Source organism: Bactrocera tryoni, chromosome 5 (genome assembly GCF_016617805.1).
Source record: "Bactrocera tryoni isolate S06 chromosome 5, CSIRO_BtryS06_freeze2, whole genome shotgun sequence".
Taxonomy (NCBI): Eukaryota; Metazoa; Arthropoda; class Insecta; order Diptera; family Tephritidae; genus Bactrocera; species Bactrocera tryoni.
In genome coordinates, this window is record NC_052503.1 from 2819719 (window position 1) to 2846088 (window position 26370).

General features: G+C 36.6%; 1 protein-coding gene across 3 annotated transcripts in view; it reads left to right on the forward strand.

Moving 5' to 3' along the window:
* LOC120777208 (collagen alpha-2(IX) chain) overlaps positions 1–26370 on the forward strand; it is a 379148-nt gene that overhangs the window by 198659 nt on the left and 154119 nt on the right. The window contains exon 5 of one of the 3 annotated variants that reach the window (XM_040108383.1): positions 17769–17846. The exons of the other annotated variants lie outside the window; for them this stretch is intronic. Within the exon in view, the coding sequence (XP_039964317.1) occupies positions 17769–17846 (78 nt within the window). The remainder of the gene's footprint in view (positions 1–17768; positions 17847–26370) is intronic. 3 annotated transcript variants of the gene reach the window in all.

A 26370-nucleotide genomic window follows, 5' to 3' on the forward strand; every position in this document is an offset into this window, starting at 1 on the left:
AATTAACTCACGAGGCACGAAACTGCGAGTGCGGTGCTCGCACCTTGCAACACAATGTGGCAGTAGTTGGATGTGGGTATGTATGCTAATAATCGCCGGTGCATACAAGAAAATTGCAAGCACTCACCGTTGTTGCACACTTTTGCATGTGCTGTGGCGTTTCAACCTTAAGGTTTCGATTTTGAAGTGCCACTAAAGTGATAATTATGCATATAGCACTCAAGCAATTGTAGACTGTAGAAATATATTTTTCTATAGCTGGATGGGATGTAGTAATTTTGTAATTTATTTTCAAAACTTTTTCAGTTTTTAACTTAACGTTAGAAGTCATCCGCCAAGCCAAAGCTACAATTGAACGGATGATTGAGATTTAAATAAATTTTTAGGTCTTCAAGAAAGTTTTATTGCTCGCGTATTACTTTTGCATATGTGCCGAAATTTCTCAAAGCAGTGTAACTGAATATAAAGTTATATGTATGTCTCTCTTCTTGGTATTCATTTGGTTTATCATATTATTCAAGTAGATAAGTGTTGAAAATCATAACTCGAACCACTTTTCTCAAGAAGAGTCTGTCATCGTACCTTTAAAAGGTTTCCACTTACTTATGGTTGTCGAATATGGTACCTTTAAATCCTTTAAATTTTCTTTCCACAAAGATTAATTGATAATTCTGAATATATATTTTTACTAAAGAGTTTTTTTTTTATTAATTAATACGAAAATTCGTTATTTGCATAGTAATTTATTTCTCACATAAGCAGTGATGACGAGGCGTATACGTAACATTGAAGCGTGCAAGTAGTTTGGAGTTCATTATTTTGATTTTGACTTGCGGAAGATTCCCACACACATTATATTATGAAAACGCAATATGCTTTCGATTTGATATATGTACATAAAGACAGAAATTATTTAACTGACATGAAAGAGCCTGCAATATTAGTTTGGATACCTATCAGTTCAGTTAAAGCTTAGTTTTAAAGTTTATAAGATTGTGAGGCAACTAACTGCAAAGAAAGATCACAGTGAATGATCTTTTAAGAATAAGTTCCCTTGTACATGAACATTTCTACTAAAAAACTTGCAAGTCTCCTGCTTTCTCACTCTAAGGGAGTAAAGATTTTCGCTGAACTCCTGAGAAACGCACTTTCTGCGTATTGCCTAATTTTTGTAAAGGGGAAAAAGAAAACACAGTCAGCAGAAAATGAAAGCGTGATTCACAGAAGACCAGCGCGAGCGCAGGTAAGCCGCGCAGTGAATTAGAACAGCCTTAGCTTAGATTTGCATCTCAGAAGCTTTCGATAAGCGCGAAGGTGTGTAGTCCTTCTACTTTCTTCCTATTTGACTTCCATTTAGGTCGGTTTTTGCAGCGCAACTCTTTGTGCTAGTTCAGCGCACAATCTGAGTAAGTAAAGGCACTTAAGTGTGTAATTTTGTTTTAGTCTCTTCGGTTGTAATTACGGGCATATACGGACGTTCCATTAGCTCAGCTGTTCTCTGTTAGAAGACTAGGGAAACAAGTTTTTGGCACTATGAAGCTCAGACCATTTTTGCTGCTCAAATGCGAAGCTTGGAAGCTTCAGTTTAAAAATATTGCTTTTATTTAAGTTTATTTTAAATTTCTGGGGTATTTTGAGTGCTAAAGTGGTATTTGTTGAAAAGTACTTTTTTTAATTTTAAACAAATGTAGTCTTATTTGTTTTTATTTGTTATTATTTTATTTTGTACTTATTTGTCTCTTGGCTCACATTTTTCAATATATATGTATGTATGTATTCCTTACCTTAAGCTTTACATATATTTTAACAGTTTCCACACAAATAGCTGAGCGCACTCACTTCTCTCTTATCATAGCCGACAAATGCATACCGTCACACATTTATATGCGTATGTATATGTGCGTGTACAAGCTACTAGAGCCGTAGGCACAAAATATCTTTCCAGTAAAAAACGCACACATTTCAAGTGCCAACAAAGCTGACAGCTTGCAATAAAGGCAACAGCAACCGTTTTATAAGCAATCCCTTTATGCGGCACAAAGGGGCAGATGAGTGTTGAAAAAAATCCTAAACAAAAGCATTAACAACCCTCACAAAGGCGAGTGTATAAACACTTTTCGAGCGATTGCCTCCGATTTGCTCTGTTGCCACTTCAAAGTGAGTGAGTTTTTCCTTGTATTCTCTGTGTGTTTTGTTGGTTGTTGCTATTGTTCTTGCAGTTTTTTACCTCACCGTTTGCATGTTGCAATTTTCGTCTTGCTGCCGCAATTTCAATTCCCCTTTTTATGCAAAACTGCAGTAGCACGAGCAGCAACACCAACAATAATAACAACTGTCAGGCGCAGTGTGCAGCTCTGAGGGCACGACTACTCCTTTCCTTCAATTTTGTTTTATATTTTGCTGCTTTCTTTCTTTTAAATACACCTTTGCATTTCATTGCAATTTCAATTGCTTGCGAAGCCTTTGTTCTAAAATTGCTAACAAATTTGTTTTCCTTTTCTTTAACACCGCATTGTTTCTTGCAGCGTATTTTTTGTCTCTTTGTTGCGCTACAATTCAATTTTGTAACTATCTTATCGAGAAGCGCACAAAAAACGGCAAAAGTGCAAAAGACTACACAAGCATGCTTTTCTAATGGCCAGCTGTAAAGAATAGACAATTGCTCTTCAAAACGCAATAATTTCATTTTCCGGTGTTTTATGTGTGCGCTCTAGAGCTGTCGGGCGATTTCCCACCTTAAATGCAGTTCAAGCCATTGTTTAAGCGCATAAAGCTACCGAGTGCACCTGGGCGTATACTTCACATCGGCCTGCAATGTGATGTATGTATGTATTCATTTTTGTTCGTAGTAGTTGTTATTGTGTTTGGTATTTGAAGTGGTTAAGTAGTTAGTGTTGTGGAAATTTGTCTTATCTGGAGTGTATTTATGTATAGTTCTTTGGCAGGTAAATACAAATGAAATAATAATAATAATTAAAAAAGCAAGAAAAACGTAACTTCGATTGTACCGAAGCTTGAATAACATATATATATATATGTATATATATAATAGGGTCCCGACATTTGATTCAGCTTATAAAAAGCCAAAGGTTATGAACAGACTTTTACATTTATTTCATTCTAATAAAAAATTTTAAGCATTTCACGATTCTTCGAGAATATTACTCCTAAAACTATCATTGTCGAAAAAATTCATTAATATTCTTGAGAAATGAAAGCAAACTCTAAAAAGCAAATTGTAAAAACCTACAAACACATTTTTTCACGCTAAAAAGTATGCAGTATTTTCAAAAGTTTAAATTTTCAGAGTGATGATAATTTTTTTCAAAGAAGCACATTTTTCCTTACAATTCCAACACCTTTGCGCAAACCCTTTCTATACCCTAAACTATAGACTTTGTTTGGTACCTTTTTACTTACAACATATGCGTTCCACACATTTCTAATCTCCTTTGTTATAAAATTTGCTTTAAAACGCATACATTACTCATTAGGCCTTGAACTTTGGGTACATAAATCACTTTGCGGAGCTTTCACACACTTACCCTAACTTTTATAGCGGAAGCCTTGCTTTCATATACCTTTATGCACTCCTTTAGTAACTGTACAAACATCTTAGCAAACAAAAGCAACTAAAAGTGTAGCTGACCCAAGTATTTCGGTCATTAGGTAATGCTCAAAGAGAAACTTAAGCCCCAAAAACATTTTACTACACAAAGACAGTGTGTGCAAGTACACACTCACAAACACCGACATAGACGCAGACATAAGTACATGTTCTTACGGTGGCACTTGAAATGAATACCAACTAATTTAAAGCCAAACTGTGGTGAGTTGAAGCGTTGATATTGCTGCTGAATAACAATTTTGGGCAGCCAGTTGAGTTTCGGTGAGCCCGATTAAATGCTAAAATACTAAAAGTACACTAAAAAGCTGAAGCTGCTGTAAGAGCTGCAGGCTATGTTATAGAATAAGTGTGGGTGAGTGTGCTTCTGTAAGCAGAAGACATGTGTTTGCTCGTAACGCTTCTCAAATACCTGATTAAATGTTGTAATTTGTTGTTATTTTACCTTTTTGCCATTTACCGTTAGTTTCGCAGTCTCGCTTGAGCTGCCTTGTTACAGCAACACTTTTATATTTGTTGTTGTTATAGTTGTTGTATTATAGTCTTTGTGGCTATCACAAAGGTCATTAGCAAAGTGTTGAAACTTAGCAGTGGCCAACAAATGAGTTTTGCAAGCTCCCTGCAGAGATAAGCGCTATAAGTCGCTAAATATAGGGTGTTTTAAAAGAAACAAATTTTTTCCCTCAAACTGCTCCATTTGTTGCTCAGTTAAATATTTGTGGAATCTCAATATTCCATTTTGGAATATTTCGCCGAAGGCTCGGAAATTTTATGCTTTCATACAGAAAAATGTGCGCTTGTCTATGTTCAAACTCTCTCCCCCACTCTTTCATATGTCTACCGTTCCGCTGCTTGTTGCTAGCTCCCAGCCATTTCTCTTTCTGTGCGCACTGCTGAATAATTCAGCAACAAAGCGGGGAATGATTTTAGCTCGAATTCGTTTCAAGTGACCGAGTGCCATTGTGAAATATAAAGCACACATTCACAGTTAACTAACTGTTGTTGGCAGGTTAATTTCTTGTTCGGTTAAGGTAAGTGCGCATAAATTTCCTATTAAATGTTGCGAAATTTTGAAAATGATCTGCCAAATCGGTATACTAGTTTGAAAAACATGGAAAATTTGGTAATTCGGATGCGAATGTTTATGCAGAAATTATAGTGAAAGGGAATTTTCAGTGGAGCCAAATGTTAATGTGTTTTTTTTCAGTATTCGAGTTACAATGAATGAAAAATGTAGCTAAAAATTATACAATTTCATTATAATATTATATAAGAGTTGTTCAAGTGGGAAGATTTTTGAAATCCCTAAGCGTTAAAACAACGAATCAATATAGACTTTTGAAGTATGCAAAAAATTAAAAATATTATTTTTCAAAATTTTCTCCACATGCTTTGTTCATATCGCAAAAGATTAAATATTCAGTTTTGAAGGTATTTTGGAAAGTTGATAAATCGCTGGGGATTAAGCTAAAAAAAATTAATACCCACTATTTAATCAGGGGTCTGCGGTGAAGTAGTAAACTATTGTAGTAAATAAGGTCTTACCAATTCCGATTCCATAATCCAACTCTATGGTTGTGTTCAATACTCTGCGGATGACCCCAATGTTTATTCGACTATGAGTTCAGTTCTTAGCTATTCACAGTACTTTGGTTTGTATCCTATGCGTAAGGTGTAAATTTCAGACTCTTAGATGGGTCGGATGGCTTATTAAAACGAGGGGTCTAAACTTTTTTTAAAAGACAAATGCATATTCAGCTATCTTAAGGCTAGCTATGACCATTCTAGCCAGTTTCATATACATTTTTTATTACTTACATTTAAACAAAAATAACACTGGTCCACAACACCTTTGGGCACGGGTTATTGATGACTTGGTTTTATTGAATTTAGTAGTAATACGCTTTTATCTAAGCAAAATGGAAAAATTTAGCTCAACAAAAATAAGAAAATTCCATTGTTTTAACCGCAATGACAATAACTCTACTTTACTTCTCTTAAAACTTATTTAAATACTCTGAGGTGATAAGACGTCGCCTATTTCGTTCAAATTCCAGAACGAATTCGGAATGTATGGATAAAGCTGAACTACGCAGTGGATAACCAATTTTCCAACACAAGTGCAACGTTTTTTTCTGATCTGATATTAAAGCGGATGTAGCTGAAATATCTGCCTAAAATGTTTTCTTTAAATTATACAAAAGGCTACATAGTCAAAACTGACTGATATGTGAAAAATATTTATAACAAATGAAAGCCAGCCTTATCTTTTCAAGAAGCAAAATACTTTGTAATAAACCACACACAACCATACTTTTGAAGCAACTAGGTAGCTAAAGTATGTCTATTCAATTAAAACGTCAGCCAATCACGTCGCTTTGATGCCTCTTTTAATTTACTCACTTCATTTGCTTACAGTTTATTACTCAATAGTGGGTATTTATTCGAAATATTTTCACTTCACACTTTAAAATGATTTAAAAGGCATTACAATTCAACACAGCGTATGTTGGTATGTGCAAAGCCAAGTGTCACAATTACTACAACTCAGCCACACCCATGGCCCCCCTCGGCATGCCGTTTGCGCACAATCTATACAATTTTCTTGTTTCCTTGAGCTTCCGGCTCTTAACCTCATTAGTCTCACCAGCTCACCGGCTCGCTGGCATTTAATTGTGAAAGTGAATTTATTCGTTCCTTCATTCGAGCATTCATTCGTGCTATGCTGCCTTCCTGCCGGCCGTTTCTTTTATTTTTGGTTGCGCTGTTTAATTAGGCTGTGCACACAATGTTGAGTAAAGTAAAATGTATCCTTCCGTGGCCAACGTGTGCCCCGACAGCGTCCGTGTGCGCGCGTGTGTGTGTGTGTTTTGGCGCGCCTTTGTTTCTTGCCTGCCGTTCAAATGTCGATTCACAGTCCTCCCACCCACATACTTGTGAAGCTATACAGAGACTTTACATAAGTGTGTATGTTTGTGTGTGTGTGTGCAGGTAGGCACTGTAGTTTTGTGGAATGGACATGCGAATAATGATGTGCATTATTTCCGTTGTGAGTGAATTTCATTTCCTTTAATTTTCCGCAATTGCCATTTTGCCATACAGTGTCTGAAATTGCCAACATTAATGCTGCTCCTTCTGCTTCTCCACACAACACCTCACTCCCTTGCTCGCTCATCACCTAAAGCATCCATCCATTTTGCGTAAGTCCATTACCTGCAATCTTTAGGCGTGGCTCCACTACTACTTGTACAGTTATATTATTCTCTTTCCATTTGAACCGCCTTCACTTTATTTGCCTTCAATCGGAGTCGTTTGTATGTATGCTGTGTGTCTGCCTATCTGTATATTTGAAAGCTATAGAGTGTTTCCCTGCGGCGCCAACTATCTGCCCCGTTTGATGACTACTCAGTGTTTCTGCTTTTGTTTTCTCGTTGCGCTTATTTTATAACACATTCATAGGAATATTGTCGGCTCGAAAGGTACAACTGTTTATTTAAATAACAACGAGTAGCCGTTTCGTGTTGCTGTCGGCTTACATTGAAGGGCATAAAAACACGCGCAGCGAATAAATGCGGTAAAGAGATTGAGTCGTTGTCTGTGCAACATGAAGCTACAAAGCGTCTGAACAAATAAAAGCAAAGCAAATCCCTTTTCATAAGCTGTGTTTCATGGAGGGATAGATATTATTGGCTTCAAAAAGAATATTTTTATATAATAAGCCTAAATATAGGCAATGATATTGTTATATGCAATCAGATGTTGCCTACATTTAGGGTGCTATTAATATCAAAAAACAAAAATTCCCATTATTTTTTTAACACACTTTTCGTATCGGAATAAATATTAAGAAACTAGTAGAGAGCAACAAGTTTTTCTTAATAATGTCTCGGCTGTAAACCTATTTCTTCAATTATTAAGGTATGGTTAATGTTTATATTCAAGGATTATTTAAAAGCTTTGTTTTTGGAGGTAATTAAACCGTATAACTATAGGGTTTATCTACCACAAACCAAAAATTTTAACCGCCGTGTCTGCAGACACGTGTGACGACAGTGACTCAGTCACTCCATTCCAATCAGCTATAAGCACAACAAATACTATCACTCAAAACCGCCAACATCGTTAACGCCACCATTTCCATAACTGTCGGACGCAGCAGAGGCATTGTTCACAGCAGCGACAGCCAGCAGTCGACAGACAACAGAAAACAATAACAATCACAGCACAGTTGTTGTAAACTTTCGACGCACTACGCAACACCGAGTCTAGCAGTGAGTGATCCTGCGCTGCGTAGTGACATCAAAGTAGTTATGTGCTTGCTGGCGAAACGAACAAGTGCCGCGTGTAACGACAAAGAGCTGTGAATGAAAGGCAAGTGCGTCGTCTGTGTTAATAACGAAAGCTTTTGTACTAAGTATCTGCTATGTAGTGTATCTAGGAACAGTTGTTCTTTTTGTTGCTATTTGTTTGCCTTCGTCTCTTTCGCGTGGCGACAATACCGGAAGTAATACTCATTTTCATTATGAGCCCGTCACATGTACACCCATACTCACTTCAAAGTCGTGCTCACTTGTAGCGAGTACTTAGGCGTGTGAGCTCCGGCGCCGGCTTAAGCCTCTGTTGGACAATATTGTTGTTACTCGTGTTGTGTTGCGTTGCGTGTTCTATGTGTTGCTGATGTCTCTTAACACTTCAAACTGTTGTGTTCTTTTTGCGCTAATTTTTTCTTTTTGTTTGCGTTTGTAATGTTATCTGGTAACAAAAACTTGGACCATAATCTGCGTATTATTTGTCTGAGTATTAGACTAAATAAGTTTATTCGTCTTTTATTGATATAAGTGTGAAATATTCTTTCCCACAATATATTGTAGAATTTTTTTGGAAAATTCGTTTTAGAAATTAGTCCGAATTTATGTCCAAATTATCCAAATTTTTGGAAAGTCTCCAATCTTTTATCGTTTTCTAAGCCCTTCTATCATAGGAAAGCATTTGAAACAAATTATCTGTTTTCATGTGTTGCTAAAATTTAAATGCCCTCGTACAAGGTTATCATAAATTTATTTAAGAAGGCCGCATTTGAAAAACAATTTCCATAAAATAAGCAACAAATAAAATCAGCTTACCACAAACTCGACATTATTGTTACTAAGAGTGTAATAACTCAAATTCAACATCTTAAACTCGACTTTTTCATAGTTTATTTGAATAAAAATATATTTGAAATTCGAGGGGCAAAATATTTATTCTTTGATTTTTTATTGCTTTATTTTAAACTTAATCTCTTAAATCTCTGAGCTCTACTAGTAGTTCGGCATCTACAAGATTCAGAGTATTCCCTCGGCAAGTTTCTGGGATTCTTTCATATTTTAACACTTTCAGTACAATACAACAGAAGGAGCGATCCTCTTAAAAGCATTTTTTTTGAATTTAGTACAATATTACTAAGAAATGTGTTTTTAAAAAATGCTTGTGAGCGCTAAATCGAAGTCGACCTGAGAGCATGTCTGCTAGAACTGACGTGTCTTGAGCTTCATCATACGTCTATTTGCATTCTTTTTGTTTCTTCTTAACTATGCCTGCTTCTACTTAAGGGGCTATACCAGTGTGACGCATGAAAAACTAGGCGATTTTCGTGAATTTTTTTAAAAGAAAGTACTAGATTGAATGTTTCGACGTTAATAAAGTATATTTTTAGCTATATTAAAAAAATTTTTTTTACAAAAATATTGAAAAATAACGGAGTTATGTGCTGTCTGCGGAAGTGCCGAAAAAAAGTGCCTCAACTGCATGATTCCGGTCGAATGAGTAGCTGAAACAAAAAAATTCAAAATTTTTATTAAACTTAAATATATTTTATTATAATATAATATTTTCTATACAATGAACTACGATCTTTGAAAAATGTCAAAAATTAAGAAAATGACGAATTTTGAAAAAAAAATCGTTTTTTTAAGAAAAAATGGTCATTTTTATTATGCCAAATAGACAATTTTCAATCAATCAAAAATATCGTAGTCCAATTATCGGTCAATTTCTCGTTGAGTTGTGATGTCAGCAGTTTTGAAAAATGTCGTTTCGAGAAAAACGCGTTTAAAGTTTCACTTATATATGTTTGCACCCCCGAGCGGTCGCTCTTTAGAACGCTGTCATCCAAAAACCATTCAAGGTACGACCTTGCCAATTTCACAAGATATTTTTGAATATATAAACTATCGAAAAAGCAAAAAAAAAAGTTTTTTTTGAAAGTGCAGTGTGACACTTAATGGAATTCTTTCTCAATTCCATTTCAAATTAAAGTATACTTTTTTACTTTTAGCTCAAACCTCATTATATACCATCTAGTCATATTTGGCCGCATCCAGTCCCCAGATGGTCCAGTTAACCTTATATTTATTTTATCATCTTAACGGTGATCTCCATAAGTTAATCAATACGTGTTTTTCCGATGTTAGCTTACCGTACGAATACCTGTAGTTTGGAGATAAAAGGTGAACAACAAGTTTGCTTGAAATTTTGATTTTCTAGTGGATTAAAAGTATGAAGTCTTTTCAAATATTGCCAAGATGTTTCGAGGAGCCGACCTTATCAAAAACACAAGTATTTGAGAGGCGCAATACGTTCAATTAAGCTCCAGAAATCCTCGAAAACGTGTCCCATACGAGTTGTCCACCCGCCACCGTTAATACAGATAACTTCGAAATTGTTAAAGAACAGATATTGGTATTGTAGAGATAGCTAAAGTTATCAACAACTCTTATGCTTGGCTCAATCCTCTTTGGTTAATATTTTGGGTATGAAACATGTCAATTCTACGCTCGTACCAAAAGACCTGAATATTTTGCAAAAGCCTTTTCGAGAAAAAGCTGCAAAAGAGATGTTTGACAACATAACTCTGCACTCTACGTTAACGAAACGCAAAGTGTCAGGATACGGTTTTATGAACTTGGAACTTGACGTGAACACTGTCTAAAAATATATGGGCCTTTAAAAAGGAGCCGAAAACGAAAAGCACAAAATTCACTGAGTATACTGAAGCCAGCCGAGGTGTGAAATAAGTGTTTGGATTAAGCATTGGCGTGATTCTAGTGGGGCGTTTTATTTGCATTTCGACAGCGATAGTAATAATTTATAATCTCTAGTCCGGGTCAAATTTGATCTGATGGCGTACAATTATTTTCGTTATGCTTTTTCATACCTGTGTGTAATAATGTAAATGTTAACATTTTTACAAATACTACAATTTTGTATTCTTATTGGATTCAGCAACTATGTTTAAGAATTAAATTTTCGGCTTATCTCATTCATATGCTGAACTTTTGGCCTCACTGGTAGGACAAGACCTCATTTCCATACCACAGGGAGAGAAGTATGCTCTATATACATATTTGCGCAAACACAACACGCAGTTGCACTGTTAAACCGACATAATTTGTGTGTATGAGTGCAGATTTGTATATATACGCGCTTGCTACATGCTTAACAGTATGCCACAAAAGTGGTCAACAAGCACACATTGCAGATGTTTTACAAATAAGAGAGTATATAATTGTCTCTTTATGTGCCAGTGCGTGTGTACGCTTTTGGTCGCTGTGCATAAATTTGGCGGCATTTGTGTATTTATTCAAAATTAAAGATATAATAAACTCTAAATGCGTGGCGTGTGAAGCAACCACAAGCATTCAATAAATATTGAAAGTATGTATATCATTTCAAAAACTGCTAGACTGCAAACAACATTTGAGAATATTTTAAATTTTAATTAAAATATCGAGGTTTGGTCTGTTTAAAAAAGAGATAATTATTCAATTAAAGTGCAACTATATTCCGGTGAATTTCAAAAGGCATTGACGGACAGCAGACGCATGCAACAGCACGCACACACGCGTCTGCAACGTCGAATGCAGTCGTCTATGGCAGCAGGTCAGGTGTCATTGACGGAGTTGATCAGTGACATGAAACGGCGCTGATTTCAGCTGCCATATTTGGCGCTGGATTTATTGAATTGCCTGCAATGAACACACATATTTTATCAACGCGAAAGTGTGTCTGTCTGTCTGCGCGCATTTAATAGTGTGCAGGCATGTGGAATGCTTTATTCAACCGCCATTGAAGTATTACAATTAATTAATTTAATTAAAAATGGGCATTCAATTTGAAATCTCGCCTGGCAACAAAGCGCAGCGCGGCCCGGAAAAGCAAGCCAGAGACAGATGTGCAATGCATCGCTTGCATTTCGTTGCCAACAACAACGTGTTATTGCATAAGTACGTGTGTTTCAGTCGTTGAATTGGCTGCTTTGCTTATCTGTTTATGTTCGTCAGAAAAGTATGTGCGCTTTTTAAAGGTTTTAATGATTGATGCAAGCAAAAGTGGTGAAGCATTGGTGAATAAAGTCAATATGTTAAACGATAAATGATTTTTTTTATTTAAATGTGATATTAGTTTTCTACAGTTTTTTTTCGACAGCTTTTCAGTCATAAAAGTTAAAGGTTACAACTTTCGATAATGGATGTGTACCACAACGGGTTGCACATTCCAAACTGAATTGTATTGTCGATTTATTCCAAATATCGAATGACTCTGTATTCATGGAAACACTTTTTTCAAGACACAGTTTTTCAAGACTTTCGTGACTATATCTGGACCTAAATCCTAATGATTTTATTGTTATGGACCTTGAGAACCTAAATATTTATGATATTTTGCACATAACAGTATAAGTTGTGGTGCTGATATCAGTTTTCAAAAAAAATAATTTATTTCCATCCATAAAAAATTATTCTAGAAAAATCTGAAAAAGGCTTTTCTGCGAGCAATGATATCGCCACCTTAAAATTTTCATAGAAAATTCGTTCTGTCATTCACTATATACATTATTTTATTTCTAATGAACTAAAAATGGAAACAAGCTTGTTAGTTATATTAAAAATATCAATTCTTAATTTCTTAACCAAACAAGTTGCTGAAGCTGCCAACAGTCTAATTTGCAACAACTCTTATCGGCACTCACGCAGTCGAGTTCACTGCGAACCTGAGCCCGCAAATATAGTCACAAATTAGGTTTAGACCTTTATCTAGGCGCAACGTGCAAATGTACTTGCTGGCTCACCTGCTTCACTCAGGTCCATGCGGCTAAACAAACTGGGATTGGCTCTGCAAGTTCTAGCTAAAAGGGAACGGTGTGGCGTCAACGTCAGAGTTGTGGTTGTCGTTGATTTTGGCACTTCGCACTGACGCAGTGTCGCCTGCCAACCTGTCGCGTTGTCGGCGTGTTGTTGTTGTTTTGTTGTAGCTCGGTTCTGCCCACAAAGACTTATAGCCGAAATCCATCAAAATGACAAGATAACGTGACAACATGGTAGGCAGACAAGCAGCGAAGTAAACAGCTGAGCAAACAAGCATTGCGACAACACGACAGACAACGAAGCAGAGCGAATAAAAAAGTAGCAAACGAAAAATAGACGAAGGCACCGTTGAACACTGAAAGTGTTGTCCTAATAAATGGGCATGCTACTTTGTGGAGTACTGCAAGGTAACGGTATGTGATAAGAATTTTTTCGATTGCTTCTATGCTGCGGCGTTTGTATGTTTTTTCGTGACATTTTTTTTATTTTTTGAATGCAACAATTTTGTGGCAAGAAACTTAAAATTATTACATAATAGAAACATTTGCTTGGTTAACGGCTTTTTGTCAAGGAATTTCGTATCAAATGTTATAAGGTTTATTATTCTTGTTTATACTCTTTGTATATGCTTCGCTTGCTTTCGTTTTGTTTTCTGCTGCAAATTGCTCATTTCTTTCATTTATGTGGCGTGAATTTGTCTTGAAAAGTAATTTTTTATAAGTTTACAGTTATTTTCGTTTTTACGTGTCGAAAATGAAAATCTGCGTTTGTGGCGTGCAACACCAACTTGTGCCACTTTGGTTGCTGCAACAGTACGCCAACAACAACCAGCGCAGTCACAGCTTCCACCATGCAACAGCCAACGTTGGCATTTAGTTTGCGGCAGCGTTTAGTTTTTATTTTGGCGTGGCGCTTGTAGTTAAGCTTGGCGTTTGCCTGCCACAACTCGTAAATCTCGAGCAAACTTCCGCCGCTTTCACATTTATCAAAATGGCAGCGCGACGCCAGCTATGTGCCACCAGGCGCCTGTTGTTACTAACATACTTTGTTTACCTTTTTTGCTTGCGCGTTTTTTTGCTGCTATGACTTAGCTGTTGTTGTTGTTGTTGTTGGGTAGCTCAGCTGTCGTGCCAGCGAACTAGTAACTTATTAGAGTTGCAACATTTGGGCTAATATGGCGCTGCTTGGCAGAAGAGTGAAAAAATTGTGTCATTTATTTTATTCACAGTTGAGTGAAATACTTTTCTTTCGAAGAAAAACAATTTTTGTGTTGGTGTTAGTGTGGTGCAAGCTGAAGAAGTTCAAGTTGAGAAAGGATCAAAGTTGCTACACTTCAGGGATTATGTTATTGAATAAAATAAACAATATTTGAAGTACACACGCTACACGATATTATATACAGTGGTATGCCATCACATATTAATACATATCTACATGGGTGCATATAAAAGCAGGAACTTTTAAAATAAATGCACGTTATTTATTCTAATCGCCTGCATTCCTAGAAAAGGGTTAACTGTTATATTGGACCAAAGGCATTTTCTTTATTGGCATAGACAACGCTCACACGGTTAGACCCAAGTTTCACTTTATTAAAAAAACGTAACTTTTCCATATAGCTGGAGTTGCCACCTATAAAATAATTTATATAAAAAGGAATACATTTTTTGTTTTTAATTTTTTTCTATGAATGTTTCTTTTATTTGATGTTGCAAGAATTTTGAAACGTCAAAACAGCTAATAATGTTAAACGAATGCTCTGTTAAGGACACAATAACAGGTTATTAACAGCATGGTGCTACATATGAACTGCGTGGCATCTATTTTTCTCTCAGCAATAATTTTTATGAAAATAATAATTTTCGAAGAATAATTTTTTAGATTGACAAATAATTTCGAACCCTTTTTATGCCTTTATTGATTTCTTCTTCTTCTTAATTGGCGTAGACACCGCTTACGCGATTATAGCCGAGTTAACAACAGCGCCCCAGTCGTTTCTTCTTTTCGCTGCGTGGCGCCAAATGGATATTCCAAGCGAAGCCAGGTCTTCTCCACTTGGTCCTTCCAACGGAGTGGAGGTCTTCCTCTTCCTCTACTTCCCCCGGCGGGTATTGCGTCAAATACTTTTAGAGCTGGAGTGTTTTCATCCATCCGGACAACATGACCTAGCCAGCGTAGCCGCTGTCTTTTAATTCGCTGAACTATGTCAATGTCGTCATATATCTCGTACAGCTCATCGTTCCATCGAATGCGATATTCGCCGTGGCCAACGCGCAAAAGACCATAAATCTTTCGCAGAATTTTTCTCTCGAAAACTCGCAACGTCGACCCATCAGTTGTTGACATCGTCCAAGCCTCTGCACCATATAGCAGGACTGGAATTATGAGCGACTTATAGAGTTTAGCTTTTGTTCGTCGAGAGAGGACTTTACTTTTCAGTTGCCTACTCAGTCCGAAGTAGCACCTGTTGGCAAGAGCAATCCTGCGCTGGATTTCCAGGCTGACATTATTGGTGGTGTTTACGCTGGTTCCAAGATAGTCGAAATTATCTACGACTTCAAAGTTATGACTGTCAACAGTGACGTGAGAGCCAAGTCGCGAGTGCGACGACTTTGATGAAAGGAGATATTTCGTCTTGCCCTCGTGCACCACCAGACCCATTTTCTGTGCTTCCTTGTCCAGCCTGGAGAAAGCAGAACTAACGGCGCGGGTGTGGAGGCCGATGATATCAATATCATCGGCATACGCCAGCAGCTGTACACTCTTATAGAAGATGGTACCTTCTCTATTTAGTTCTGCAGCTCGAACTATTTTCTTCAGGAGCAGGTTGAAGAAGTCGCACGATAGGGAGTCGCCTTGTCTGAAACCTCGTTTGGTATCGAACGGCTCGGAGAGGTCCTTCCCGATCCTGACGGAGCTTTTGGTGTTACTCAACGTTAGTTTACACAGCCGTATTAGTTTTGCGGGGATACCAAATTCAGAGCAGCTTTGAAATCGACGAAGAGGTGGTGTGTGTCGATTCTTCTTTCACGGGTCTTTTCCAAGATTTGGCGCATGGTGAATATCTGGTCGGTTGTTGATTTTCCAGGTCTAAAGCCACACTGATAAGGTCCAATCAGTTTGTTGACGGTGGGCTTTAATCTTTCACACAATACGCTCGATAGAACCTTATATGCGATGTTGAGGAGGCTAATCCCACGGTAGTTGGCGCAGATTGTGGGGTCTCCTTTTTTATGGATTGGGCATAGCACACTTAAATTCCAATCGTTGGGCATGCTTTCGTCCGACCATATTTTACAAAGAAGCTGATGCATGCTCCTTATCAGTTCTTCGCCGCCGTGTTTGAATAGCCCGGTCGGCAAACCATCGGCCCCCGCCGCTTTGTTGTTCTTCAGGCGGGTAATTGCTATTCGAACTTCTTCATGATCGGGCAATGGAACGTCGGCTCCATCGTCATCGATTGGGGAATCGGGTTCGCCTTCTCCTGGCGTTGTGCATTCACTGCCATTTAGCAGGCTGGAGAAGTGTTCCCTCCATAATTTAAGTATGATCTGGGCATCGGTGACCAGATCACCTTTGGGGGTTCTACAAGAGTATCCTCCGGTCTTGGAACCTTCTGTAAGCCGCCGCATTTTTTCGTAGAATTTTCGAGCATTACCCCTGTCGGCCAGCTTATCAACCTCCTCATACTCACGCATTTCGGCCTCTTTCTTCTTCTGTCTGCAAATGCGTCTCGCTTCCCTTTTCAACTCTCGGTATCTATCCCATCCCGCATGTGTAGTGGTCGATCGTAACGTTGCGAGGTAGGCAGCCTGTTTTCTCTCCGCTGCGACACGGCACTCCTCGTCGTACCAGCTGTTCTTTTGCACTTTCCGAAAACCAATGGTTTCGGTTGCAGCTGTACGTAAGGAGTTTGAAATGCCGTCCCACAGTTCCTTTTGATTGATTTGTCTTTCATATTAAGCTCTTCATAAAACTCGATAACGGTAATTACGAAAATAGTCCTTGAAAATATTAGAAATTATTATTTTCCTAACTTAAGAAAAAAACAATAATTTACAGATTTTTTAATGAAGTCTCTAAACATTTGCAAGAAGCGATACCTTTGTTGTTGTAAATATACATTACATGCCTTTGTGCATAGCTACATAATGAAGTAATGAGTAAAAAACTGCACTGGCATACAGACAAATACACATTCGGCCCCTCATACCAGCTTAGAATGTGCCTCACCCTTACGCAGTCGAAAAATATTGAGTCTGACAGCTCATGGTGTGTGTTGCCACAAGCAGCTGGCAAGCGAACACATGCACACACATATGTATAAACTGAAATGGCTTGCCAATACATACCTAAGTTCCTCGCCTTATTGAAGTTGCATACCACAGTAGAAGGGAAGGCCGCGGCAGTGTCAAAATAATGTGCATAGCTGGTATGTGGTAAGCAACAATTGCTAGGCTTGTCGAACAACATGTAAAACATTATGAACTCACATCAAAGTGGCTGCCGCCGCCACCGCTGACGCCACGCCAATAGCTTTAGGATGTTGCAGTTGTTGTTCTTGTTGCGTGTTTAAATTTCGTTTGCATCACTCCACTCAACATTTGCTTACGTACACGTGCGCTGTTGCGCTATATTATAATATGTGAGGAAAGTTCGCATTGCAAGTGCCGCTGTACAAATATTTTACACGAAATGTGGAGAAATAAAAGAAGTTAAGAAAATAAGAAAAATGTTCGAAGTTTTCGTTCCAAAAAGTGATAAGTATTTGCAAGGGAAATATGCTAAAATTTCAAACATTTATTTATTTTGAAACTTATGATTCTATAAATAATATTCCTCTATAGAATTCCCAGATTATTAAACATTTTCTACATACATGTAAAAATAATGTTCCCAACATTATGATTTTAAAAAAATAAAGACGATGTGTACTTTCCCAAAAGGTGCGGCGTAAAGGCGATTTATCGATTTTTTATATGTTCAAATATTTATTTAACTTTATTTACTCTAATTAGGGAAATTTACAACAATTGTATGTTTATACAAATCCAGATGCTGTGGCAACTGTCTGTAAACCGCCATCAAAGAAGTTGGTAAGTAAGAAAATTGTAGCAACTCAAACAAAATATCCAAAACAAACGGTGCAGGTGAAATTACGAAAAAAAATATTTCATCGCTTCACAACATATTATGGTTAGTTATTAGTTATAGCGGCGATTTTCTATTCCAGAAAAGATAACAAAACAAAAATTCGAAGAAAAAAAAACAGTTTATTATGAAAAATTTAAAAACCAAAAATTTTAAGACTAAACAAAACAAAACTAAAAAAAAATTTAAATTCGGAATTTTATATTCTACACAGTTTTTGTAAAAATGGAGTATTTTAAAGTTTGAGTTGAGAAAAACAAAAGAAATTACAAACAAAAAAAAATTAAAATTAAATTTTTTTTTTTGAAAATTTTAAATTTTTTTTCTGAACATATTCAATTTAGAATAAATCCAATTTTATATTGGAGAAAATCCTTAAATGTAAGAACAGCTAATATGATTAATTAATTAATTATTAGATTTTGAAAAAAATTATTGATTATAAATTTAATTTTATTTGCTGAACATTTCTATTAAAAAAATTTTAATTTCAAAGTCCTTAAATGACAAAATAATAATTTTAAGGAAGGCTTTATGAAAGGCATTATAACAGCGTGGCCAGCAGTGATGTGCCATTTACGATGACATGTTAAACTCCCTGGTTTCTTATGTTTTCTCAGCACTATTTTATTAAAAAAATAAATTTCGATGTGTTTGATGAGGTTTTGAATACTTGTATTCCCCACAAAGAAAACTTTTATTATATATATTCCTGAGCGATTTATGTTAGAATTAGTTTATGTATGAACATATCCATTGCAAAAGTATTTAGTGGCAAAAAATGCTGTCGGCTTTCATAAAAATCTTAAATAATAAATTAGTCATTTGCCAGGAATTTTTTGAATAATCGTAACACTGAAAATTTCAGCTTCGCTTGAACGAAATTCATAATTTTCTTCGCTTTCACAACTTTCATTAAAAATGATTGCACAAACTCCGCCTTCAATTGCCAATATGCATGAATCGTCTGCGCAATTCTCAAGCGCCATTAATATTTGATTGGCTTTGTGTATAACCTCACTTATAGGAAAAAATAATAAATTTTTGCACAATTTGTCAACATATTTTCACAACTCATTTGTACTGAGGACACAAAAAACACAAATTATTATATGAAAGAAAAAATGTGTTTTTAATGCGGCATAAATTATATCACACATTGCAGCGTTTTCCAGCGCAATTTGTACAAATTAAGATAACGGCGCTGAAAAATTCGCAGCAAATAAGCGGCTTTATGTATAAATAATGCAATTAAAACACAATTGAAGCGCTGCCGTAAATAGCTGCTCACATCATAATTAAATAATGGAAATGCGGCACTTCATCGATTACACTTTTTGCGCTAACTGTTGCGCGTGTATTTGTCGCATTTTGATATTAACACACACACACATACATGCAAGTAGTCTTTTTGTAAATACAGCCTTGTTGCATTGGGGAAAAAACACCAATTGCTTTGCGTAAAAAATAGCTTAATGGCTAACATGACGGAGACAACTTAAAAGCAAATAATAATTACAGTTTAAAGCGTTTAATATAAATGCTTTATTGCCAAAGTTATTTATGTAAACAAATTGCTCCACAGATATATAGAATTATTTATGCAAACTGATATTAAAAATTAAGTGAGGTTACACAAGGAAAAAACAATTTTCAGATTTCATCTGCCTGAAATTATAAATGAAATTGTTAAACAACTTAACAAAGCTATCTAATTAATGAGCGGCAAAAAACGTCGTTAATTTATGCAGCATTGAAACCATAGGAAGATGGGCGATATAACGCAATATTACATTTGACAAATATTGAATTATTTGCGGCTCGATCCTTTGCTTTTGCTGCGAATAAATTTTTCAGTATGCTTAGATATGTGTTTTTTTTTCAAATGCCTCGGGCACTGCGATTTAAATGTAATATTAATTTCAGTACTCTTGCAACATGTTGCTACATAGTACAAGAGTTATGTTCACTTAACGGTTGTACGTACCACCTAAAACTAAGCGAGATATATATAAGGATATGTATGTAAAATGATCAGGATGACACAAAAAGTTTAAATTCCGTCCGTCCGTCTGTCCCTGCAAGCTATAACTTGCATGAGATATCCTCATGAACACATGTTGCTTGCCAACACAGTAAGTCTGGCTTCATAAATGGGCATAATCGGACAAGAGCCACGCTCACAAAACGCCATTAAAGCAAAACTTATAAAGTCATTACTAAACATTTAAATAATTTTTGATTCTTAAAAGTTGCATGAGCATTAAATGTTCAGTTACTCGAAACTTTAAACTCCATGTAATTCAACAAAATGGCTTCATGCTTTTACTGATAAGATAAAATAGAAATAGAATAATAGAAATAAAATATGTATAAAGTTAATTTAAAGAAAATAATGATTCGTATCATAGTTATGAAAATTTTCTCAATATTATGTATGAAAACAAGGCATTGTAAATCAAGGCGGAGAGAATATACTCGTACTAGAGTTGCTAGATATATTTTCTAAAGCCTCCCTTGATGTGCTCCTTCTCGATCTATAAACCTCATTCTGTAGGCGTGTGCCCCCAACAGGCTATGATCAGTGAGTATTCCAATCATGTTCTTACTCTCCCTTCATTCGAATGCCAGTATCCTTGTATGTTTCCGACGTACAGTTTTACCCATGACTTTGCAATAGTTGTATAATTCGTCTATATCTTTGATGAAATATGAACTGTTCATTCAGTCAAGTCATTCACTTTGTTTCAATCATCTTGCGAGACGCTCCATTAAGCTTAATTACATTTGTACTGATGAATTCCAAAACAACAAAACTTCTTTTGTCTTTGAAAATGGTTGATTAAGTCATGAGATTTTGACGTCAGAAGACCAAAGAAGCAAAGGCTAATATGACAAAAAATCTATTATTTCGATTTGTTGTCGCTCTCAAAGGATACTGCAAAATAAAAAAATGCATCCCAACAAACAAAATGCTCGTTCATATGCCGTCGTACAAAATCGTAAGTCCTCTATTTTTGAAACAAATTTCTGACAACTTTCGCATAGTCCGTGGTCAGTTTTTAATGCTGGTACTAATGGTAATATAGCAATTTTATAGCTGTCTTTCATATTTGCCGAATTACATTTTTAAAATCTATAAATATTTTGCCAAAATTCGCTCTTGCCGGGATAAAAATTTACAGCTAACACATTATTATTATTTCGATGATAGATCAAACCATTCCGGGTGCTTCAGAAAAGGATTTTTTTAGTCATGTGACTTTCAAGAAGATATCTACAGTGTATATTTGAATGTTATAGTAAAGAATTTAGCTTTGCCATAAGGATAAGCGTTTGGAAGTATGTTTAAAAATTGATCTTGAGAAAGTGACCGCGCGGTTGTCACGATAAACTTCCAGCCGAATATCCTAATTTTCGTCCACTCTTTGAGAAATTTAGGTCATACTCCCGCAATATGGCATCGACTATTCTTTCTGAGGGGCAATCGTTTCGAGGTTATATGTGTAAACAAGCGACTTTACCTAAGCTCGAGATAATATGCTCTTCAAAAATTTTCTTCAATAAATAAAATTTTTACACAATTTGCAAGCTTTGTTCCTGAGTAAGTCTGCCCATTTTGAAATGGCAGACCAAGTTGAGTATAAATCAAGTAACAGTTGTCAAAAGGACGAATTATAAAAAATTCATTGCCTCAAAGAAAACCGCATGTGTGAAAACATCCGTTATTTTTGGCTGAAACTGTATGAGGATGCTTGTTTTATTGGAAAAAAACATACTAACATACTACAACTTTCGTTTGTGACTTGTTGGGGAAAATGGAATATAATACTAGATAATCTGTGTACTTTTAGAATTTCTAACCATCTGTTGGGTTGTCATTTGCCTTAGCAACTGTAGTTTATAAAATTTCTGTTGCGACATCATGATTTTAAAGAGAACTTCTGGAAGGATACATTTATGTATAGTTATAGTGTATTTCAATTCCATAAAACTCGTGTATTAACGAATAACTTTAACATATGAAATACCATATGATTTTCAGTCAAAAGCAAACTTTTTCAACTAAAACAATTTTTGCCTGAATTAGTACGTTATCCAATTACTGCAATTATCTCATAAAAATATTCAAAGCGGGCAAGATTCATAAAAACGCCGAAAACGTGAAACACATTTAAATATTAGACACACACATGTGCCCTAGTATATGTATATACATACATATATTTGCAACGATATACAAATAGTTATGTTTTTACAAGCATTTAAGATTTGAATCAAGCCCACCTCTGTATAGCGTTTGAAGCTGTTATGTCGTTTATAACCACAAGTTGATTCAAAGACCCGTCATTCATGCGCTCAGTTACTCATGCATTCATTACAACACGAAAGCTACCGAGACATTACGACAAATTCAGCAAGAAAAATCAGATAAAAAGCAATGTGAAAAACGAAAATAGTAAAGGATGGGGTGAAACACAAAAACACAGATGATTTCGTGTGGTGTTGAAGGCTTTAGCGTGGCACTACCACAGCGTGTCTGACATATGTATATACCCACTCCAACACAGGTGCACGACACGTTTGAGCGTCTGCTTTTAATGTGAATAAATCCGCATCGCTGTCGACACGGTTTGCCGTACCAAAACAAATGCGGTTAGTTGACAGCATTATTGTGAATGCGAATGCGAACACGAAGGGGCGGAACGAAGGGTCATTGTGTCGGAGCGCAATAAAAATACAACAATAACATACACAGTGACTGCTGTTGCACAAGGGGAGTAGACCGAGTAGTAGTGAATGACTAGTAATTTAATGTTACGTATACGCCGTGTAGCACCCGAAGCCTACATGCCGCTAAACAAACAGCGGCAGGGTGTGATGGGCACTTGATTGCACTTGTATTATCACATTGCTGTTGTTGTAATACCATGTTGTTGTTATTGTTGTTGTAGTGTAAGTGCTAGTGCTGCCTGTTGAGGTGCGAGTGCTCTCTTGCTCGCCTTTGTTTTGTCGCGACACGAGCGCGTGTTGTAGAGCAATTCCGGTGGATTAAACGCTGTTTACAAATGCTATTAATTTAGTATTACGCCGCTGAAGGCGACAACAACAACCGGCAGTAAACAACAACCAAAGTAAATAGAGAACAATGCGTCGGGTGGTGGTGGCATAGCAGCCAGATATCGTGTTATCACCACTCACGTGACACTACTGGTGTCAGAACATTAGCAGCAGCGGCAGCTATAGCGTCAGCACTAAACTAGTCTCATTCGGCAGAAAATTCGACAACACAATCACAGCTAATACAAATCTGCCGACATTGTTGTTGTTGTGTGGTGTTCAAGCATTTCGAGCAGCAAACTGTACAGGAAGCAGACGCGTTGTTGGTAGTAGTTGCACAGCAGCTTGTTATTAGAACATCACACCAGTTCGTTGCAGTGCCGTGCGAGCTCAATCATTCATCCATTCATTCATTAGCACCAAATGCCAGCTGCAATCCGGCTGTTTGACTTAGCAGGCATATGTCATCATTAGGGCGCGCATTTGTGTGTGTGTGTGAATGGGTGTAGGTGTTTCCTGTACAGGATGCTTTGTGGTTTATTGAGATATTTTGCACTGTGCAGCGTGTTGCATAAACAACCAATCATGGCGGTATCAACAAGCTGCTAACTATGCAAACAGTTACTGCCACCACGCGGCTGCACTGATGTGATACCAACACATACACATACATATAAGTATACTTTAAAATACAACTGCTTTGTGCTGCTTTCAGTTTCATTTACTCTAATCACTGACTGGGAAGGATTTGTCTTTATGAGTGTCTTTTTGCTGAAGGATGTGCTATGAAATTCTCTCTCTTCTGCCTTTTACATTGAGGCTTTACGTAATTTCTTCAGGCGAATATAAACTCCTCAGAACTCTTTTGGTTACAATATTTGAATGCATTCTACTGAAATTTTTATTGTATTTTCCGGATCTCATACCAAATTAACTGAATGTAAACCCCAAATTAACCACAAACTTAATTTTTTTCTTTTTTAGTTTAGCAACTTATAAAGGCGTGAACAGAAATTTGGCAACCACAAAAGAATTTCATACCTGCGTGTTTCTAAATGCCGCTATTAAGCGGTTTTCATGCAGTTAGAGTACAGGTGTATGTGTGTGTTTAGAACTTTTCGTAATCCTATCCTCTCAACAATAGCGAATTAAGCTGAGGGTGCTTTATACAACATGACCCAATTCATTTGAGCAAGTAAATTGAGCAAAGCAGTTCATTTTCATTGTTTTGCTGTGTTTTGAGTGTGTGGAAAATTAAAAGTTGGCGTAAACTTTTTCACCTATGTTTTTATTCGACCGCAATTAACCCTTTCGAGCATATGGACTTTCGGGGAAAAGCTCTGTTTCTATGTATTGGAGTGCAAACATGTATTATAATGGAAGAACACCGCACTAGTTCTGTGAAATTTTCAGTTAAGGGTGAATAATGCAAATTAATTGTGATGTATTCTGAAATTTCAGTTTAAAAAAATGTAAGCCGCATTAAGTAAGAAAAATTGTTTGAGCTCCGCACAAATATAATCCGTTTCTTAGAACGATAAAGTACTTAAAGAGCGTTTCTAGACGTTAGAAAAACTATTTTGTTAGCATTTACTTGATATATTTTATTATACCCCGAACAGGGTATATTAAGTTTGTAACACCCAATAGGAAGCGTCGGAGACCCTATAAAGTATATACATATGTAAATGATCAGTATGTTGAGCTAAGTCGATTTAGCCATGCCCGTCTGTCTGTATATATATCCGTACGAAGTAGTCCCTCAGTTTTTAAGATAACGTTTTTGTAAGCGTCATTTTCTCTTCAAGAAGTGTCTCATTTATCGGAACTGCCGATATCGGACCACTAGAACATATAGATGCCGTACAAACCGAACGATCGAAATCAAGGGCTTATATGGAAAACTCTCGCATTTGACGTGGATTACTGTTTAAGGCGGATAATCTCCGAAACAATTGTTCAGATCGGATTACTATAGCATATAGCTTCCATAGAAACTGGACACATAGGCACTAAAATAAATGCACCTATGAAGGGTATATTAGCTTCGGTGCAGCAGAAGTTAAAGTATTTTCTTGTTTTTTGTCTGATATGTCTAACCAACCAGGTTGTTCAATAAGTTTTGTTGTGTGATAAGAAAAACACAATTTTATGATTCAAAATACACTTTATTATTCAGTATAATCTCCCTGAACATTAACACACTTGCTCCAATGATCCTCCAATCTGTGTATCCCATCCCTGAAGTGAGAATCCAGAAGGTCTGCAAAATACGCTTCAACAGTCGTTATGACCTCTTCATTTGATGAAAAAGGCTTGCCACGCATACATTTTTTCAGTTCTGGAAACAAATGGAAGTCGCTGGGGGCTAAATCTTGTGAACACGGTGGACGCTCCAACAATTCAAACTTTAGTTCATGGATTTTAGCCATTGTGAAAATGCTCTTGTGACACGGTGCATTGTCCTGATGAAAAAGGATTTTGTCTCTTCTGCAAACCGGGTCTTTTTCCACGAATTTTTTCTCTCAACTGGTCCAAGGGGATGCAATAATATTCAGAATTAATTGTTTTACCAGTTTGCAAGTAATCCACAAACAAAATCCTTCTCGCATCCCAAAAAACTGATGTGATAAATTCCTGCCCGATTTCGGACACGAATTCGTTTCGAAGCCGAACAACAAGGTTCACACCACTCTTTAGGGCGTGTACACAGCTTTCTAAAACCCAAAATTTCACTTCAAATATGGCTCTCACTTCCTAATGAGATGTGCAGAGCCTAAATCTTTCTTAGTCAATCGATGATCTTCCAAAAGCATATCGTGTAGTTTGGCTATGATTTCTGGTGTTGATGCGCTTCTTGGACGTCCATCACGTGGAGCGTCTTCAAGGCTTGTACGACCACGTTAAAACTCAGCAACCAATCTTTCTACTGTTCTAATTGTAGGCGAACAATCATTACACACTTTTAACATTCGTTCGTGAATTTCTTTTAGTACTACACCTCCCAAAAATTGAATTAGATACTGAAATATTGAAAAATTGAATTGAAAAAAATACTGTGATAAATACTTACTGAATAACCTGGTATTTCTTCAACCTTTCGTTAGTCCTATTAATATTTAAATGAAGTGACTTAATTCCGCTAAATAAGGTGTGAAGTCTTTATTTTAAGTTCTGTGCTTAAGTCGAGTCACACACAGTTGTAATGTAAGTATCGTATGCTTTTCGGGTATAATCAATAAGAGCACACTACGTCGACCGGCAAAAATAGTAGACGAAAGATGCAAAGTCTGAGCTGTATGGTCGGTGAGGCGAAACTTCCTAATCGTTGTTTCCCTAAGAGTTTTTAACCGGTCTTTCAACATGGGAACGCGTTTTGTTATAATCAAAAATTGTTGCAACGTGACT